The 20815-nt window shown below is 45.2% G+C and overlaps 1 protein-coding gene across 14 annotated transcripts in view; it reads left to right on the forward strand.

Moving 5' to 3' along the window:
- Window positions 1-20815, forward strand: part of PALM2AKAP2 (PALM2 and AKAP2 fusion) — a 564113-nt gene that overhangs the window by 538635 nt on the left and 4663 nt on the right. For 12 of the 14 annotated variants that reach the window (XM_048223130.2, XM_057313652.1, XM_048223131.2 and 9 more), the window contains one exon: window positions 10586-10764. The exons of the other annotated variants lie outside the window; for them this stretch is intronic. In XM_048223130.2, the coding sequence (XP_048079087.1) occupies window positions 10586-10764 (179 nt within the window). The remainder of the gene's footprint in view (window positions 1-10585; window positions 10765-20815) is intronic. 14 annotated transcript variants of the gene reach the window in all.

Here is a 20815-nt window from a genome sequence, read left to right on the forward strand (position 1 = left end):
GCCTGAGGTCACTCAGCCAGGAAGTGGCAGAGCCAGGTTCAAACTCAGGCTCCTTTGATTCCAAAATCTGTATTCTTTTTATACGCTTCCGTGTCCTCTGCTGAACCTGCCCCCCGCTGCCCTGGAGGTCTACAAGGTGTGTAACAGCTTGTCTCTCCAACCTACAGTGACTGAGCTCCGTCTCCTCCCACCTTCTCTCATTCTAAGGCCTAACACCTGAATTGTCTTGGGTCCTTCCTGCCCCCTGCTTTTTGGAATCACTATAGCTCTGAAATGCTCTGCTCACTGTGGTCTGGGTCAATGAGTTTGCTCTCAGAGGCCATGCGACAGTGTTGCCCTAGTGACCCCAAGTGGTTCCAGAACTTAACTCCAGTGCTCGAAATCACAATGGCAAAATTGCTGGTGCTGTCCAAAGAGCTGACAGATGGCGGAGGGGACGACCATAGTCTGTGTCAACTATCTAGCCTGATGGCTCCCGTGAGTTCTTGCTGAAAGTTCATTCCCCAGAAAGAAACACAGGCATTCACTCCAGAAACAGGCCCATTCCCTGAAATCGTTCAGGAATTGGGTATGCAAAGAAGGAATCAATTTCTTAGTTTGAGGACGAGCAGGAGTTAAGTGTTCATTCCATTAACTGAACATGTTTGGTGGAGTGGGCCAAAGCCAACTGTGTTTACTAGTGGTCATTGAGCACTGTGACTGCTTTCTGCTGTTCTCTTTTGCTCAAGGTTGATCCTTCTGCCTTGGACCAGAAGCTTCCTGTGTTTTACTTCATCTGAACCGAGCAAATATGTTCATTCTTTTTTAAGATTTTTATTTTTTATTTATGTATTTAGAGTGTACAGGTGAGGGGAGGGGCAGAGGGAGAGAATCTCAAGCAGACTCCATGCTAAGCACAGAGCCCGACATGGGGCTGGATCTCATGACCCTGAGATCATGACCTGAGCTGAAATCAAGAGTCACATGCTTCACCGACGGAGCCAAGCCAAGTGCCCCAAATATGTTCCGTTTTAAAAATGCACGCTTGGGAAGGAATGGTCAAGGAAAGGCTAGACTGAAGGAATGTTTGGCAAGGGGTGAGCGTATGTGATGAAAGCGCTTCTCACATTACAGAATTCAAAGTTTTTTTAGACATCCTCCTCCAGGGTTGGAAAAGAACAGCTGCTGTGGTAAAACCAGTTAGCCTCGCTCCCGAGGAGATAGGGACTCCCCGTCTTCCTTCCATGCAAAGTCTGTGGGGTGTGGCTTCTTCCAAAGAAGAACTTTGGAAAGGGCACTACATTTCCACCAGTTTGGTTCCTCCCTGTAAGCAAGTCCTTTTGTCACTGCTCTTTGTGCTGGTCATCTGATATACCCAGAGTGTCTGGGTTGCCTCCCAGTGGGGCTGTAGCCTTTCTGGGGCCACCTCATGGTGTCCTTGCTGCTTACTGTTGACCGCCATGGGCAGCTGCTCCACGCTAAGTTAAGAGAGCAGCTTCCAAAAAATCAGACCCCACCACATGCCAAAAAAGATGTCATCTTGAGCTGAGAAAGAAATGATGAATCAAAGGACCTAATTCTTATAAGATCCCTGCTCTACCCCTGGTAAGAAATATGAGCTAATCAAAGCCAGGCGTGGGAGGAGGATGTCCCCTGTGATCGCTGGAGTCCGGTCAGGATATGACTACGTCTCTTACTAGCCGTCATGACTTGCTGTTACTTCCCTCAGGAGACTGGCATTTCGGATCCATTTGATCTTTGTGAATAAGCTACTACTTACGGGGTGGCCAGCTAGGGGCAGTGGTGGGGAGTGTGTAAGACATGCCATTCAAGCACCAGACAATACATACTGTATTTCATGTCGTGGTATTTTATTTCTCATGACTTTCCCTGTAAACTTCAAAGGTTTCCCAAAACCTGTGTGCATCTGACCTCACAGCTATTTCCAGCCTGTCTTCACGTATCAAATATAAATTCATACCTTCTATAAAAAAGCTAGTCAGGGGAAATTAGGTGCCTCCATGTGACCGTCGCTTCTCTGGATTTATACCCAAAGTTCAAATCCTGACTCCCCTGCCTGCTAACTGTGTCACCGACTTTACTTCACCTCTATAAACCTCAGTTTCCTCGCCAGTAAAATGGGAATAAGAGAGTACCAACCTCATCAGTAAGTTAGAACAGTGCCCAGGACACAGAAGGCTCCCCAAAAGAGTTACTGTCTTGTTGTTATTATAGTTACTGTTACGTTTTAAGAAAAGGCCTAGAAAACCTTACAGAATTACTTATGAGGTTCCTCTTCTATAGCTACTGTGAACCTAAAAATAAATGTCAAAACATGCATTATAAGATCTCTTTCTGTTCCTAGTTGTTGTATTTTCATGTTTACTTCTTTAAAACTAAAGTCTCACTTACAAACTCTGGGCCCAGGAAATAGTTTTCAATAGTCAGCTGTGATTTCAGAAACCAAAGTGTATTCGATGACAATCCAATTGCAAGTCCATAAAAATGTTTCCTTTTCTCTTTCCCTTTGGGGGGAGGGGGTAATCGTCGCACAGCTGGACCCACCATGTTGGTGGAAATGCGTTTAACAAAAAGATCTTGGTGGGGGAATTGCTACTTGCCGCGATGTCCATTCTTCCTGTTTTAACCTAATTTTTTGCTTTTTTGGTCTTCCCCTAGAGAAGCAGAGCTCTTTCCTTCTAGAGGTTTCACCTTCTAGCCTTGTTCATAGGGGATGACCTAATAGCAGCAATTCATCCAACACCCCAACCTTTAAGGAATAATATTTGGGAATTTCTCGGACTTATTTCGCCGGGCAGGGCTATTTCTCACGTCTGAGCTATGCTTACAATCTGAAGATTCCTATCATTGCATTTTCCCGCCCCTGTGGACTTCAGAAAAAGAGATGAAAGGAGCAGGGACCAGCTCTTGGTGTGGAGGTCACAGCTGGAACCCCACAAGCTCCCGTGCCCTGGGTCTGACAGGCAGGATATTCCCTTTTACTGGGAGGAAATGAAATTGAAAATACAAGTCTGAGCTCATTTCTTTCTGGGGACTTGTGAGTCGACTGTCTTAGATGTTTGCAATCTTATCCGCGTGCCGCTTGAAGAAAGGAGGTCATTGAAGAAGGCCTGGCTGAGGCATGGCATCTAGTGGGCGTCTTTGTTCGGTTCGGTTTGGTTTTTAAGTAAGAGTGGGTGATGGCTTTTTCTTTTCTTTTGAGAAATGTAGAAACAAAGGATCTTTGATTTAAGAACTCAGATACCGTAGATATGGAATATAATAATCACCAAAAACATAGTGTTTGGCCAAAATAATTTTCTAAACTTTTGGAACCCATGTTCTTGGGCTGTTAGAAGTTAGCCTTGTTCTTACAGAAGGAGGGTTTGGGCTGTCAGGGGTGGTGACAGCTGTGTTTTGAGGACGTGCAGCCCTCGCTCGGGTTCCTGGTTCTTTCTGTCTGCCACCACCCCCACCCCCACCCCCACCCCCGGCAGCACAGCCCGTCGCAGATGCCCAAGGGAAATCCTTCTTGCCTGGAAAATCCAGAAGTGCAGCCAAGGCATGGCTTTCCGTCTCTCGACCAGAAACTGGTTTAATGATTTATAATAATAGTTATTTATAATAATAGTTTCTTTATAAAACAGAAACAGGAAACACAAGTTCATGTTTTTTACTTTTCCAGTAGTGATGGGACACAGCATTTACTAATTTGGAGTGAGATGTAGCTGCCCCCTCTGCTCCTTAGTCCACCTTGCAGACCTACGGCCTGTGAGTGCCACTGTCGCGGACGTGAGTGGTGCTGATCGGGGGCCTGGCGAGGTGTCAGCTCGTCAGTGAGATGGAAAGGCATGTGGATTGCCTCGTTCGTGAAGGTTAAAGCAGGCAGCTTTATCTACTTTTCTCAGCATGGCTAATAATATTTAAAAGAATTTTTTCTGGCTTGTTTTATATTTTAAATTTATTCATGCTTATCATAGGAAAAAACTGGAAACCAAGAATAAAGATAAAAATAAACATGGCTTATCATCCTAACTGCTACCTGCCTAGTTTTCTCCATGCACATACATGCGTGGAAGATAATATTGGGTTTATATTTGTATTAATTTCTTATCATTGCTGTGACAAATCACCACAAATATAGTGGCTTTAACCACACAAATTTATTATCTTACAGTTCTAGAGGTCCGAAGTTTGCGGTGTGTCAGCTCTGGGTTGAATTGTGTTCCCCCCTAAATTTCATAGGTTGAGCCCTAACCCCAATGGAGATGAGCACTTTGTAAGAGGTAATTAGTGTTAGATGAGGTCATGAGGGTGGGGCCCTCATAATGGAATTGGTGCCCTTCTAAGAAGACACCAGAGAGCCAGCTCTCTCTCTGTCTCTGCCATATGAGGACACAGTGAGAGGTGGCCATCTGCAAAATAGGAAGACAGTCCTCACCAGAACCCAACCATGCTAGCAACCTGATTTTAGACTTCCAGCCTCCAGAACTGTGAAAAACTACATCTCCGTTGGGTAAGTCACCCAGTTCATGGTACTTTGTTAGGGCTCCTCAAGCAGACTCAGATAGTGTCTCCCTGAGCTAAAATCAGTGCATTAGTAGGGCTATGTTCCTTCCAGGGGCTCTTTTGGGCTCCTTCCCTTTTCCACTTCTAGAAGCTACATGCATTTCTTGGCTCATGGCTCCTTCTCCCATCTTCACAGCCTACAGCATAGTGTCTTCAAGTCTTCCTTTCTCTCTCTGACTCTCCTGGTTCCCTCTTATCAGGACCCGAGTGGTACATCAAGCCCAACCGGATAATGCGGGATCGCCTTGCCCTTAACTTCACCGCACCTGCAAAGTCCTTGTTGCCGTGAAGGCAACATCTTCGCAGGTTTTAGGGATTAGGATGTGGCCGTCGTTGTGGAGGCTAGTATTCTGCTACCCCGGGACTGTTCATCTTACACGGAGTACGGTGACGCGTGCACTTTTGCTTTCTTTCACGCAGTGAATAAGTGGGGAACCGGGATTTGAACCCTGGCAGTCTAGCTCCAGAGTCTGTACTCTTAAACCCCTGCAACAGATCTGCTTTTACAACCTGTTGGGTTTTTTTTCTTAAAGTATTTTGAGTATTTTCCCATGACCTTAACTATTCCTCTAAATTTGAGAGACGAAAACATGATTTGTGATAACTAAATAATACCTGATTATCTAAATAAGTCAAACTAATTTAACCATTCTCCTGTGGTCAGACATCTTGGTTGTTTCCACGTATATCGTTATACAAAAATACGATGGTAAAAATGCTTGTACATAAGCTTTGTGCCTCTACTTAATTATGAGCTGAATTTGTGGGAGCTGGTTAAGCTAACTGGTGTACACTAGAGAACAGTATTTCACAAACTGTTTTCCTTGAGCTATTAATAGGGATTTTATGAAATGAGGTTCTCTGGTTAAATGAATTTGAGAAATATTACAACCCATCCTTGAATTAGTGATTCATGGTCACAGTAGCACTAAAACTTTGGAGAAGTCCTCTGGTAAAGAAATCCATCTCATTTTATTTTTAAAGCTTTCTTTAACCTAGCGTTTAGCAATGACTCTTAGCAGCTAGTACTACCTCACAAAGCTAAGCCGATAGGACACAATTTTAGAAGGAGCTCTGGAATCGTCCCACCCAAGTGAAGCTGCTTATCTTCAAACGCCTTTAAGAGCGTAGTAAGTCTCAAATTACTCTAGATGAGTATTGACCCAAAGAGTATGAACACCTAGTTCAAAAAGATACATGTACCCCCATGCTTATTGCAACATTATTTACAAGAGCCAAACTATGGAAACAACCCAAGTGTCCGCTGATAGATGAATGAATAAGGAAGACATGGTATGAATGTGTACACACACACACACACACACACACACACGCAATGGAATATTACTCAGCCATTAAAAAAATGAAATCTTGACATGTGCAACAACATGGACGGATCTAGAAGGTATAATGCTAAGTGAAATAAGTCAGAGGAAGACAAATACCATTTGAGTTCACTCATGTGGAATTTAAAAAACAAAATGAGTGAAGGGAAAAAAGAGAGTGAGGGAAACCAAGAAACACTCTTAATTACAGAGAACAAACTGATGGTCACCAGAGGGGAGGTGGGTGGGGGGATGGATGAAATAGGTGGCGGGCAGTAAGAGGGCACTTATCATGATGAGCACTGAGTAACATACAGAATTGTTGAATCATGATATTGTACACCCGAAATGAATATAACACTGTTAATGATACTGACATTTTTTAAAAATTAAAAAATAATAACTAATAAATAAATAAAGTTACTCTAGGTGAACAAAATCATGTTTATGAAGGAAACTTGAAAATGTCTCCTACCCTCCACTGAGAATTCCCGCCTAGGTTTATTCTGTTGGTTCCTTATGTCAAATGTCATAGAACTCACATTGCACCTGCTCTCTGCTCTGTTAATGTCAGGTACCAGCTTTTGGCCAAGACCAACACAGATGTTACCCGAGGTCTTCGTGACGCTTTCTGTTCCTGCTGTTTCGCAGGGACAGGTGTCCTTCAAGAGAGCTAGTTTGTAGAGTATGCTGTCCAGATGAGGAGCTAGACAGCAGGATGTTTGTCATTGAAAACAGAGGCCCCTTTCAGCGACCATCAGCTAGTCAGTCATTCACTAAGTGAATAAACACATGAGAGCAAGTTTTGGTGGACAAATTGGGGATAGGACATGTTGGCGCTGGGAAGTGCTGTGTAAGATGTGCGCCAGTGAGCACCAAAGGTAACCATCCCTGTTCTGGAATTGTAATGGGGTATGTTCTCTGGGCCAAGGAATTTCAAGGGGCCTTACAGGGCCATGGACAAAGGGGAGACAGACTTCGCATTACATTCATGTGATGATCTCCGAGACCCCAACAGTGGTGGTGTGTGCAGTGTCCATCGCTGGGGGAAGACAATTAGAAGTTTCTTCACCATCCTCATCGAGAGGACTGTTGGCTTCAATCTTGGGCCTTCTGAGGAAGATGTTGAGTATGGAGCAGATGCCCCTCCGGCTATTTGGCAATCTGTGTGATTCCTGAGATGGCACAGTGCATAGTTTGAACCATACTGGGGGGCAGGATGGTTGGAGATCACAGGGCACAGCAGAGAAGCCCAGCCAAGCTGACTTGCCCTAATCCCAACCGGACTGCTGGCCAGAAGTCCAGGGATGGGTCGTGGTGTCTCCTTTCTCTGGGGACTCATGACAGCTTCTCTTGAGGCTCTGACGTGGGGTTGGTTAATCTGAAAGCTGTTCTCTGGAAGACCTGTCAACCTCTTCTTTGGAAGTGGCAGTTCCAGACCTGCTCAGCCAGTCTTTCTTACCTACTACTCATGTGACCTCTAGTGGCTAGAACTGGTAAAACTTGCTCTAGGGATGGGTAGTTTTGCTGGAATATCCAGAATAAGCTGGAAAATGTCTTTTAATGTTCAATACTTGACTATGTCTCTATATTAACCCTTCGCTCTCATTATGATTCTCTTTCAGCATACATCCCATCATCTAATTTAGCCACAATCAATACAATTTGTGTTCCAGACCAGCCCCAACTCTGATTGTTACTCTAGCTAATGTTAACTTGGGCTGGCATTAGTCTCTGAGTCTCTGTGGTCTAAACCATTCACAGATGTCATGGCATCGCCCTGACTACATCCCAGGGTTGCTGTAAGGATCAAAGGACATGAAGCCTATAAATAAAATGCCACATAAATGTGCTTGCTATTACTACAAAGTCATTAAGTCTGTGATTCTGTAGACCAAGATTGCTTTATTTCGTGGCCTTGGTGAAAACATTTAAACTCTCCTCAGATTCTTTACTGGGACTTTTGTTCCAATCCACAAGCATTTAACAAGTGGCTGCTACGTATATGTCATAATGTACTTACTGGTTCATTCAGCAAACATGAGCTCCTGCCTTCTGCCACATACCCAGTGGGTGCTGGGATCCAGCAATGACCAGGACAGACAAGGTCCTGCTTTAATGGAGTTTACATTCAGATGAGTTCAAGGATTCATAATGGTTGAAATCATCCCTATCCTGACATTATAGTTTAACTGAGAAGAGAAGTTTAAAAAATCAGGTATGATACAAGTCAATATGTGAAAAGGCTTTCATGGAAGTATAAACAAAGTGCCGTGATCCAGGGGTCCTACTGTGGTATGTGTGGAAGGGTGAAGTTAGAACAGTGAATATGGATTCTGCTTTCTAGAAGGTTAATACTGGAGAGATGACTGCTGGGAAATTATATGGACACCCGTGAAGTCAGTTGGAAAATGATCAACCTGGCAATTTGGTGTCTAGTTCTAGTTCTAGAAGAGTTGCAAAAATCTTATGCCGAATATGCCCTTGAAATCGCTCACTCTCACTTGGTAGACATATTGTTCTTTGAGATTACAAATACATAGTAACTAGATTCATTGGATGATCACTGTTTTAAATACCATACAAATATTAACTTAGTCCTTATATCAACTGTGTGAGGTAGGTACCTCTAAGCATCATACCCATTTTACAGACGAGGACACTGAGATAGAGAAACAGTAAGTAACTTGCCCAAGATACGGCTGTTAAGTAGTGGATTCAAACCCAAGTGGCTGGCTCCGGAGCTGCATGCTCACCTCTATGCTGTATAATTTCTCAAGGCTTCATTTAAAAAGTCAATGGGAATTTTTAGAGACACATACTAAGCATTCAGGGGTGATACTACCTAAGGTCTAGGGTTGTTTTAAAATATTTCAGTGTGAAAAGAGGAAGGAAGGATAGATGACCAAAGCATGGTAAAATGTTGCTAACTATTTAATATAGTCGATGGATCCATAGGTATCATGATAGCATTCCTTTTCCATAATAAAAAATTGAATCCATTGCTAGTGAATTTGAGAACTTTGAAATATTTATTGCCTTACTGTCAATATCAAAAGACTTTTTACTAGTGATCTGGGTAATTTAGGTCAAGGCGATGATTTTCACTAAGTTATGATGGAATGATAGGTCTGTAGATAGAGTGCTCTGTGTATTAAAAACGACTTTACACCTAATTTGCCAAATATGATGGCCATATGCCGTATAATGGCCAATAAAGATTGATCCTCTTGCCAACAATAATTGACACAATAACAGAACGTTTGAGTTAGAAGGGACCTCAAAGACAGCTTCTCCCCAAATTCTGTTTTTATAACTAGGAATGTTGAAGCTTGGAGATCTTTAATGATCAGCCCAAGATAAGAGTGGGAACGTGAAATGGTTGTCTACAGTCAACATAGTTCTAGTGAATGGATGTGCAAGAATTAAAACCTGGGTTTTCTGAACTCTAGGGGGTGGGGAGGGTGTCCAACCCCCCTCAAAAGGAGCTATGTCCAGAAAAGGGCTGTAGCAGCCCACATGGAGACATGGTCCCCAGGCTTCACTTGTAACTATGGTTACAGCAGGCAGTTGCCAACTTAGAAGTCTAGGGAGGAAGAGGAAGAAACATGAACCACCTTCCACTTAGGAATAAAAGGGGTCAAATGGATCTGTCTCCTCCCCTGGTGGTTTCCAAACTTTTAGGCTCGAATGGCCCTATTTATTCTGTGTGTTTCCTCCATATTCCTTGTTTACACACCCTAGCTGTGCCTCCCACAATGGGCATAGTTGGAAAAATCATGGCTGTTGCACCTGAAGATACTTCTCAGAGGCATATTTGGGGCTCTGGCAATGAAACCCACCCCGTGATGGGCCAGAAGTCAGGGCCAGGCATTTCCCAAGAGGGAAGGATGCAGACAGTCTTAATGAAAGTGTCTGGATTCCTCACGGCGTCACAGTTGACCTGATCTCCTTCTCCTGAGAATTCTTGTAGGGCACTTCAGAAAGCTAAAATCTCACTTTTCCTAAGACTGGCGTATGCCTTTCTACAACACCCAACCTGCCTTTGTTGGTGTTTCTATCCTAAGGTCTGAGAGTCTCAACCCATATGCTCTCAGGACCCTGGCAGGTAAGGTCAGGAATGAAGCTGGCCAGTGTAAGACTGGGGTGACCTGGGACGAACAAGCCTGGTTTTCATTCAAATGTTTTGTAGTCCTGTGCTGTCCATGCAGAAAGGCTGGGCAGGCCAGCTGCCCATGGTGGCTTCTGATATAAGGAAAGAACCTGGCAAGGAAAGCAAGAGACCTAGAACCATCACCAGCAGCCTGGGACCTCAGCACAGCGTCCCCTTTGCAGAGCCTGTTTTCCTCAACGGTAAAACGTGGGTTTGTAAGGCTTGGCAGCTCCGCCACCTCTGACAGTAGAATTCTGTTATCTGTGATAGAGGACACATCCCCAAAATAACCGGAGCCAGTGACTGTCTGACATACATTTCCAAAGTGCCTGAGGGCCTCCTTGGTGTGACTGACTTTGTAGGACTGGTGTCCTTGAGGTCTTTGTCGGATTGGTTTGTGACATCATCTTCAACCTTTGGTCCTTGCAGGACGGTGACCAGTACTTAACTACCTTTCTGGTACCGCTCTCTGTCAGAGGTTGCTTTTTGCCAGTGTTCTTTCTGGAAGCGGTCATGAGCAGACGAGCTTAGAAAGGGTGTTCTCTTCGTGTTGTTTCAGGGAAAATAGAGAAAGTCAAACCTCCTCCATCCCCCTCACCTGAAGGCCCCAGCTCGCAGCCTGACTTAGCCCCCGAAGAGGCTGCCGGATCCCAGCGGCCCAAGAATCTGATGCAGACCCTCATGGAAGACTATGAGACCCACAAATCTAAAAGGCGTGAGAGAATGGATGATAGTAGTGTAAGTTTTTCCTCCTTTCCTCTTTCACTTCTCTGAGGGTGAACGTCCGCGTGGTGCACGGTTATCCCCGTTCAGGCATGGGTGTGTATGCCGTTGTCTGGCCAGCGTCCTGGCCCTGAAACCAGTTCTTAAATGTGTCTGTTTAATGTACCTGGAGTTGGGTTTGGGTGTTTTGCCTTGTTTCTCAAAAATGTGGATCATGCAAGGAGTGGATCCTTTTGCTGCCAAGTGCAGCTGGAACCCACAGGCGAGGCTGGGGCAGGGGATGTTTGGTGTGCAGAAAAAACCACATAAGGACAACACAGGTGGAAGGACACAAGCACCCTGAAACTGTCTCCAGGCACCAGGGAGCTGATTGCTATCATCACTGGCCTGCCCAATAGACGTTTTCTTTTTCTAGAGAACTCTGACGATGCCATCCCTTTACTGTCTACTCTGAGCAATCCCCATAGATGTGACACAGTGTGCAGAAGGCTGAATGTGTGTGGGGCTATTATCAAGCGTGTGCGTACAGTTTGGCAGGAAAGAGCCATTTCAGATGACAGTTAGAAACCACAGGGCTACCCTGCTACCCTCAGTTCTCAAGACCTTTGCACATGACATTCACATGAGCCATGTGAAAGAAGTCATCTGCTCTGGAGTTTCTTTCTCCAGTCAGAGACATAAGCGCCCTTGTTTCACACAGTCTCCACAGCCAGGAGCCCGGGGACCAGCCTCAGGGGCCCATGCCAACTTCCTGGGAGTCTGGTGGCCTCAGTCTCGTACCATTTATTGAGGTGGTCATCCCCCATCCCCACCCGGTTTCACCTAGATCACAAATAGCTTGGGTCCATGGAAGACCCTGCCCAGTTTACACGGACAGTGCTGGTTTATTCCTGTGGTCCTGGTGTAATTTTTAACAGCATCCCCTTTCACTTTTAAAAAGTGCCCCAGTTTGGATGAGAAATTATTGGGTCATCACCTTAAACTTGAATGCTACGGGCTCACAGTAGGAATCCCATGCCTGCTTACTGCCTCTCGTATCCTGGTTGGCTAAGTTCAAAGGTTTCTGGACTTCAAGCCAGATACTGAATGATGCTTTTCAAATATGTAGTGATAAAGAAAGCGGACACATCTATAGCAGTCTGCTGACTCGCTTGGGTCCCCCAGGCTCTCCCTTGGGTTTACACCGAAGCTGCCTGGAACACTGACTCAGCTAGTCTGTTCGGCTGGAGCATTTGGGGGCCATTCCCGCTACAGCACGGTGGGTGAGGCCTGGCCCTTGGTAGCTGCTGCTGGGGTTCCTTCCCCAAGCCCGCAGGACTTCTGCCCATGAAGTCACCTTAACCAGCACTTCTTTACAGCCCCACTGGAAATACAGACTTTACCTTTAAGGTATTTTCCGGAGCCTGTGCTTTTGAAGCTTCGTGCTGTAAGTGGCTTGTTTCTTTTCTCCTGGTGAGTCCACACCGTATCTCAGCAGCTGTGGTGGCAGTTAGCTGAGGAGACCCCTTGCATCCTGGCATGGAAGGGGAAAAGCGAATAGAACCACTCTGCATGTGACCCATGCACGTGTTTTCTCAGCACAGTCTGCCTCTCTCTCGTGTGTGCCTTTTGTGTCGAAGTGCTGATGTTAGAGGCAAACACTACCCAGCGAAGTGAAGAGGCTGCCGCCACTCATTCACAGACGGAGGCTGGGAGGCACCTTCGTGCAAACTCAGGACGCAACCAGATTGGATTGCCCCTTGGCATTCGGGAAGCTACTTGGGATCAACATTTCAACATACAGATTACCCCTCACTTACTCAACCAAGTGGCAGCCTCCCGTCTCTCTTGTTCTCAAGTAAAGAAACATTTCGCATAAGGAAGAAACCTATTAACTAATCAGGCTGTTAATATCCCCAGAGCTTGGATTCAAAATCAGGTGTTTTGCACTGTTCTTTTTTTTTTTTAAGATTTTTTTTTTTTAATTTATTTGACAGAGAGAGACAGCCAGCGAGAGAGGGAACACAAGCAGGGGGAGTGGGAGAGGAAGAAGCAGGCTCCCAGCGGAGGAGCCTGATGTGGGGCTCGATCCCATAACGTCGGGATCACGCCCTGAGCCGAAGGCAGACGGTTAATGACTGCGCCACCCAGGCGCCCCTGCGCTGTTCTTGATATGACAAGAGAACTAAGTTTGTTGTTGGAGGAAACTCTTAGAAACAGAGCAAAATCTATCCAATCCACTATATCAGACTCTTTTAAGAGGCCCAAAACTTCAAAAACCTCCTCGGCTTGCCTCTAAAGCAAATAGGTGACCATCAGCCAAACTTGAATTTAGAGGCACCTGCTCCCTCATCCCTAGACCTTTTATTTTTTCTTTATTTTTTTAAGGTTTTATTTATTTGACAGAGAGACAGCCCACAAGGGAGGGAACACAGCAGGGGGAGTGGGAGAGGAAGAAGCAGGCTCCCAGCGGAGGAGCCCGATGTGGGGCTTGATCCCAGGACTCCGGGATCATGCCCTGAGCTGAAGGCAGACGCTTAATGACTGAGCCACCCAGGCGCCCCATCCCTAGACCTTTTAATTCAGGGGATCCTTGCTACTGTATCTACATCAGTCACTGGAGAACGTAGTGAAGTTTCCCTGTAGGAACGAACAAACCTTCATTTGTTTTCCTAGCTGATCCTGGCCCCTTCTTAAATTGTCTCTTCTTCCTGAAGGATAATCATAGGGAGCCAATGGATTGCTTGATGGTTGACTGTGTACCTGGCTTCCTTGCCCCCGAAGCTGGTAGTTCTATTTCCCGGTGCCGTTCACATATGCTATTCTGAGGGTGAAATGTGGCTGCTTAGCTCCTCCACCCTCTAGAAGGCTCACATGGCTCACCTGAGTCCGGGGTCACCTGACACATCCACCTGCCAGTTTTCTTTCCCGTAAGTCACTTGGCAGCACTATAAGTCCCTCACACACGATCAGGACCAAACCTTGTGTTTGCTAGTAGGAAGCAGTGAGTTCTTTCTGACTGGAATGAAGAGTTCTTACTTGCTTGCTAAGGAGAAGACCTACAAACAAAACGGGGCAGTTGGGACGTATGTGCAGTGATACAGTAGACACATGGCCGTATTGAGCATGAAGGATGGAAGAGAGAGAAGACAGAGGAGCCAAGGGGAGCTACGCCTATAGTTTCCAGGAGGAGCTTTTGCCAACCCCCGAGAAAAACATCACTGCCATTCCAAACAGATTCAGTTTCCCCGCCCTGGAGTAGCGGTGGTCCCTGGAGTCTCCCCAGCGCATTTCCAGCTTAAATATTCCCACTTTATAAAAAAAAACTGTAGGCAGGACCGGAAGGAGGCCGCTGGCTCCTGGATCCGCCGCCAGGGCATGGTGTGGGGGGAGTGGCAGTATTCAGTGACCTATTCACGTGCCTGAGCTGCCCCTCTCTCCTGCTGGAAACAAGGTGATGGCTCAGAGAATGACAGAAGATGGGAAATTAAATCCGGACTGTCTTTTGGATAGTTACCCACAAGTCACTGCATCGGGGATCTTAAGTCACCTGCGGACGTTCTACTCCTTTCACAGTTGGTGAAAAAGTCAATACCAAGGAACTGGAAAAAGTCCCTTTTCTTGAGAAGTGATCCCCAAATGGCCATCCTTATTACCAGCTCAGACTTTGAGCAGAGGCCACCCGCGTGCCACATCCTTGCTCTGTGTGAAGTGGTCACCGAGTGTCTCCATGCTCAAGGCTTCAGCCAGGCCCCACTGACTAAGGGACCCCTCGGCGAATTTGGGGGGTAGGGAGATTGCCATCTCCACCCTCCCCCCCTTTCCCCCCTTCCCCTGGCTGTTTACCAGCCCTCACAGGACCCTTGTCAGAATTAGAAAAAGGCACCTTTTTTCAGCTGCCCGATGCCCCACTGCCCCTGCCACGCTGTGAGGGGACTGGGGGGACCCCATTCAACCCTGTCCACCCCCTCCACCTGCTGCTTCTGTGCCGTGCATGCAACACACAGCCAGATGCAACAGTCCTGTTCTTGCTGCGGGTTTCTCTTATCTAGAAATGTTTTCTTATGTGGAAGTGTCTCCTTATCTGGGCCTGATGCCATCCCTGGTCCATCATGTAACACACGATGGGCTGATGAATCAGTGTCCTAAAAGGTTCCTTGATGCCTTGTAAAGGAAGGGTATTGAGGCAAAAGTGCGTTTCTGGCCAGTTGTTCCCTGAGCCTCAGAAGATGCTGGGTTCTTGAGTCAGTGACGCTCTTGAACAGGCTGGTGGGTGTGCTTTCCCTTTCTCGCGGAAGAGATGCCGGCCCGCATCCGAATTACAGCCTCCTCTAGGCGTTCAGCCCCAGCCCCGCTTCTAGCATAGGGTCTACTCTTGGTGGGTTTTCTACTCTCTCTTACCCCAAAAATAGTCACTGAGAAGTCTTTCAGTCATCGCTGCCTGTCTTGGAATGAGAGAAGGCCTCCCCTGTTCTCCTGGGTTAAGTCAAAGCTGGGGGCTAGCATTTGCTGCTTTTCTAAGAATTCCTCACACACATTCCCCCCCAAACTAAGAAACCCCATGGTCCTTACTCTCGGTGAGTGGATGAGGGAGGCCGACACCACAGGCTCCATGGGAAGCTTATAGCCACAATCGAGGATGTTTCGTGCTGCCCAGATTTTTCCTAGCTGCTGATACCCTGTGGGAGTACAAAGAGAATTCTTCAGACACCAGTCATCAGCCTGGTCATTACAGAACTGTAGTTTTTAGCGCTACACGTTAGAAGCAGTTAATGACCACAGACCTATGACCCCGCCTACCCAGTCCATGGATGCCAGTGGCAAGACCGGGAAATGCTTCCAATGTCCTGAGCTGTGTAAACGCAAGGTCATTACCATTACCATAATTCCGGAGGGGGCGGCCCAAAGTCCATTCTTCTGTGCCATTTCCCCTAGCTGCCCATTTTGTTCTGAGCATTTCTTGCAGAGACTTTTAGTTTCCTACGGGAACTAAAGGGTCGTTTTAGTTCCTACATGGTCACCCTACTGTCAGGAACTTATCACGGCCCCCAAAACAGTGACAAGGATGGCTGTGTGCCCTCCCTAGGCAGTGCCATCCACAGCTCGGCTTCTCAGAACCTGCCCCCACAAACCTTGCATCCAAATCATGTCCTGCCTGTGCTTAGGACCCTCTTTTTGTGGGACAGTGGGCTACAAGACTGATGTGGGGCTCAAAGGAACTACAGGAAGAGAAGAGGCTGGCTGGCTAGATTCTAGCAAATCCAAAATGGCCATCAGAGACCTTGCTGGTGGGCAGCTGGTTGCATACAGGGGATGGGAAGACTCTTGTTAATTCAAAGCACAGAAAATGGAAGCAACGAATCTTGAATTAACAAAGTATGGCTTATCTGATATTTTTATTAATGAATAGCAGGGTATCTATGTGCTCCAAAAGATACAGATTTTTAAATAAACTAATATCAGATGAAGCGAGTCTGGCGTGGGTGTGTGGTCTCCCAATGTTACTTCCCCTCCCGCCCACCCCCAGCGTGGTGCCGGTTTCCTGCTAGGGGGTGTTGTGCGAGTGTGTCTCTGCTATGTACTAACCCTGCTCTTTTCCCTCTCTGCCAGTACACCTCTAAGTTACTGTCTTGCAAGGTGACTTCCGAGGTACTTTTCCACTTGTTTGTCTTGGTGTTCCTGCATGCCTGGCCCAGGTGCATGCTCTTGTGGCTTTGCCATTTCCTGATGTGTTCAAGGAGGCAGGCAAGGAAGCAGCTCGTCTCTGTGTTTCTTTCTTCCAGCCTTTTTGGAACTGGGGACTTCCTGGAAATGTTGGGGTACATGCAACAGGGCTCCCCGCTGCTGTGCTTTGCTGTGCTGTGTGGTGGGGCTGGAGAAGACCTTGCCCTGCTCATGGATCTGGAAAGTGTTCGCATTCAAGTTTCTTCAGGCACTAAGAGCAAAGATACTCTGGTTCTGGTTAGAAAACAGTACAGCTCAAGAGGACTGAGCCGTTGATTCTGACCAGTCCTTTGTTTCCCAATAACACAGATCCGGAGAGCTCCACTCCATAGCTTCAGAAGAAGTTGTTCAAAAGTGAACCATCCCACTGCCCATTCCCCTCCCCGCCCCCATCTTTAAACCTGTTTTTTGTTTGGGTTTTTTGTTGTTGGGTTTTTTTTGGAAGCTCCTTAATTTAAGCATTGAATTTCCCAAAGTCTCCTCCTTTCTTCTACAGTTTCCTTATACACAGATTTCACAATTATCTGTGCTATGAAAAGGCACAGTGTTTTTTCATTTTCCCCTGATTTTTAAATATTTTTCCTTTTATTCTCCCATGGGAAAACACAATGTTTTTAAATTTTTTCTTTAGCATTTTATTATTTTTTAAAAGAATTATTTCAAATATACAGAACTGTCAGGAGAATCATTCATTCATTCAGTTAACAATTTATTGAGGACCTAATATACACGCTAGGCACTCTTTGAGGTTCCAGAAATAGAGCAGTAGACAAAACAAAGTCCCCAATATCATGGAGTTGGCATTCAAATGTTCCAATAATAAGAGATAATAAAACAATAAAGCCCACCCATCCAGCTTTGACCATTCTTATCATTTCATAATGTTTGCTTAATATTTTAAAATTATTAATATTGACAACAGATATTAATATCAACAATATTAATTTTGCAAATACCATTCAAGCCCCCTTGTTACTTCTCCCCAGTCCCCATTTCTCTCTTTCCTGAGAGGTAACTTTTCTTAAGTTTGCTGTTAATCATTTCTGTGCATGTTTTTATATTTATATTTCCTATGTTTGTCTACATGGATAACATCTTGGTGTTGCATGCCTTAAAACTTTCTAGAAACAATATCATGTTGTAACATCCTCTGCTCCTTACTTTATTCTGTCTACATTGTTTTTGAATGTGTCCATGTTGTAACTGATGGCCCCAGCTCATTCATCATAACTGCTGTATCGTATCCCACTGAATGAATTTATCACTGTTTATTTATCCTCCTATTGAGGGAAGTGTTGGTTGTTTCTCTTCATTTGTTTCCTTTTTTGCAATTACAAACAACGCTTCAGTGAGTGTTATGATATGTATCTCTTTGCATAACCTCTGGAAGAATTTCTCTCTATATCTAGGAGGGGAAGTACTGGTTAGAGGGCTGTTACATCCTCGCATTCATTACATACTGCAAATTATTCTTCAGAATGGTTGTGCTAACTTACAGCACAATATGTTTTTAAAAATCTCCCTCTCTTGCAAAATAATTAGTACCAGAGATGGGAGCTGTTGATTATCAGTAACTTTCTTTCAAAAGATAAGAGTATTCTTTCATAAGATATAAAAGGAGTAATGAAATATAAAAGATATATCATTCCATGTACCCTCCTCAGTGACTAATTGTGGTTCTCATCTAGGCAATGGCAGTAGAAGAATTAGGCCCTAGGCCTTATTCCCTTTGAATTCACATAATTAAGAATAATGAAAATTCAGTCAAATATGTCCAAGGAAGATAAAACTGGGCCCGGTCTATCTTCAATTAAAGAGGACTTAGGAAGACAAAATATTAATGTAAATGGAGTGACTGACATTACTGAACCCCTCTACCTTCTGTTACCCAGCCCCCAAATAGAATTGTCTGTTGATTTCTATGCAAAGATGAGTGATTTGCTTGAATTCCCCAAGCACAAGGGTGAGAAAATTAATATTAGAGGGTTGTTCAAAGAGAATAGATTTTTTTCCCCTCCCACTAGACCTAAATCTGAATTTGGGAAAATGATAAGACCTTAAATCAGATTTTTCTATTATTATTTTTATTTATTTATTTATTTTTAATTTTATTTTTTTTATGTTTTCCCCTCTCCATTCCTATAGAGAATATTATCGCTCTTTCTGTTGCTTCCTCCAGCAGACTCCTTATGGGCACTGGGCTGCAGTGTAGCACGGTGGCCTGAGGCATCAGCTCCACACCCAAAATTCTGGGTGCAAACCTCAGCTCTCCCCCCACCCCCAAGCTGCGTAACATTGGTCGACTTAACCTCCCCGTGCTTCAGTTTCTTCCTATGGGAAATGTGAGTAATAATAGTATGTATCCCGTAGAACAGTCGTGAGGATCAAAACAGTAAGTGGTTCATAGTATGTGTGATGTGGTTACTATTACTAGAGCCCTGAAGGCAAGTGCTTTTTTTTTTTTGCCCAGAAAAGAAAGGAATGGACTTTAGGAAGTAAAGTTAATATGCAGGAACTAAAGTATCAAAGCTCTAGATTTGCTCGAGATTTATAGACACACACACACACACACACACACACACACACACAGTACTGAAATCTGAATTAATTATGGAACAGGTGCTCATGTAGATACCTTCTCCAAGAGCTTGGCCTTTGACTCTTCAAAAGGCCATTGTAGGATGCCTTCACCCCTGAGCTAGTCCTAGACCAGAAGCCTTGTACTACCCAGAGCCAGTGCTCCTTGTAAAAATGCCTTATGTCTGAATACGATTTCATCGTTTACAAATCCCCTTCAAATAATGATGGAAATCATTATTGTCTGAAAACTTGCAGAGCACTGGGAGCTATGCTGTACGTACATTGCCTCATCTATTCCTCAGGCCAGCTGACTGGGAGTTTTATGACTCCCATTTCACACATAAGACAACTGAGGCCCAGGGGTAAGGGACTTTTCTAAGGTCACACAGTCACTAGGATTTAAATCTAGACTTGCCTGGACTTCAGAGTCAGCACTGTCTCTGGAGAAAGCCTGCGACCCGGGGCAGGTGCTGCCTCCATCTTGGCAGATGAAAGTAAGTTGAGACATGAGACGCCATGAACAACACCGTGTTCCAGACGGAACTGGAAAGAATGTCAGGACTTCCTGTTCCAGTCTAGTGCCGTTTCTCAGTACCATGTTACCACGCACTGACCTTCTAGACGAATCCTCCACTTAACCATACCAGACTTAGAAGCATTCTTTGCCCCTACTGGTTCCTTATTCTTAGATATTGAATAAGTGACCACGGTTTGCTTACACACATGACACTATGACACGGCTTCTGTGCTTAATGATGAACATTCATTTAAGAGACATGGCTGAGTGCATCCTCCATGTTAGGTCCAGCTAGCCCCGCTGGGGGAACTGGGGAAGGCTTCCCAGAGGAAAGCACACGGATGGTCTGGGAAGTCCATCCATTTGTCAAAGGTCAAAGAAGCAGGTTGAGATGGACCCCCAGACCGTGCATCTACCTGGAACGTGCCTATGCCTTGGTTCCCAATACTGCCTGCAACCTGCATCTCCTTGCTTCTCTGGAGCTGCTCGCATCTCCGTCCCTTGCCAAAATGATTGTTCTTAGAATAAGCAAAGCCTTCACTGCAGTTTGGATCATCAGTCAGTGTTGGCTCTGCTAGACTTTTCTTTAATATCAGAACTTGCACGTCCTAAGCAAATGCCACTGTAATTTAATTGGTTGGCATGCGTGGGCTTGCTTGTGGTGCAGTGTCATGGAATTGAGCCATTTCTCCTATGTCAGCAACCTGAATGTCATCTATCTGGATCTCATCTCGATCAAACCAAAGCTGGAATAGACCGGCTGAAGTTTTCCCTCTGCAGTCCACAGACTATTCTAGTGAACTGGAGGGAGGGAGGCCTTACCCCTACGGTGGTGAGCCTACCTGTCCTTGATATTGTCACCTTGCATTTCATTTATTGGCACTGGGGCCCTGATGTTGCATCATCATGCTCAGATTGCTTTTTATTGGGCTGGGAAGCTATTTTTCTTTCCACTTAGTTTCTCTTAGTTTAGTTATACCAAAGTAGACCTTTATGATATAACTATGATCATAGCTTATGTATGCCCACAAAGCTTGATGGATTGAATCCCACACTGGTCCAGTTGTTTGGGATTATTTTCTTGTTTACAAAGAGACTAAGACAGTCAATAGCTGTCTACTGGTCCAGTTGTTTGGGATTATTTTCTTGTTTACAAAGAGACTAAGACAGTCAATAGCTGTCTACTGGTCCAGTTGTTTGGGATTATTTGCTTGTTTACAAAGAGACTAAGATAGTCAACAGCTGTGCTGTCCAATATGGTAGTCA

The sequence above is a fragment of the Ursus arctos genome, unplaced genomic scaffold, assembly GCF_023065955.2.
Source record: "Ursus arctos isolate Adak ecotype North America unplaced genomic scaffold, UrsArc2.0 scaffold_18, whole genome shotgun sequence".
Classification (NCBI taxonomy): domain Eukaryota; kingdom Metazoa; phylum Chordata; class Mammalia; order Carnivora; family Ursidae; genus Ursus; species Ursus arctos.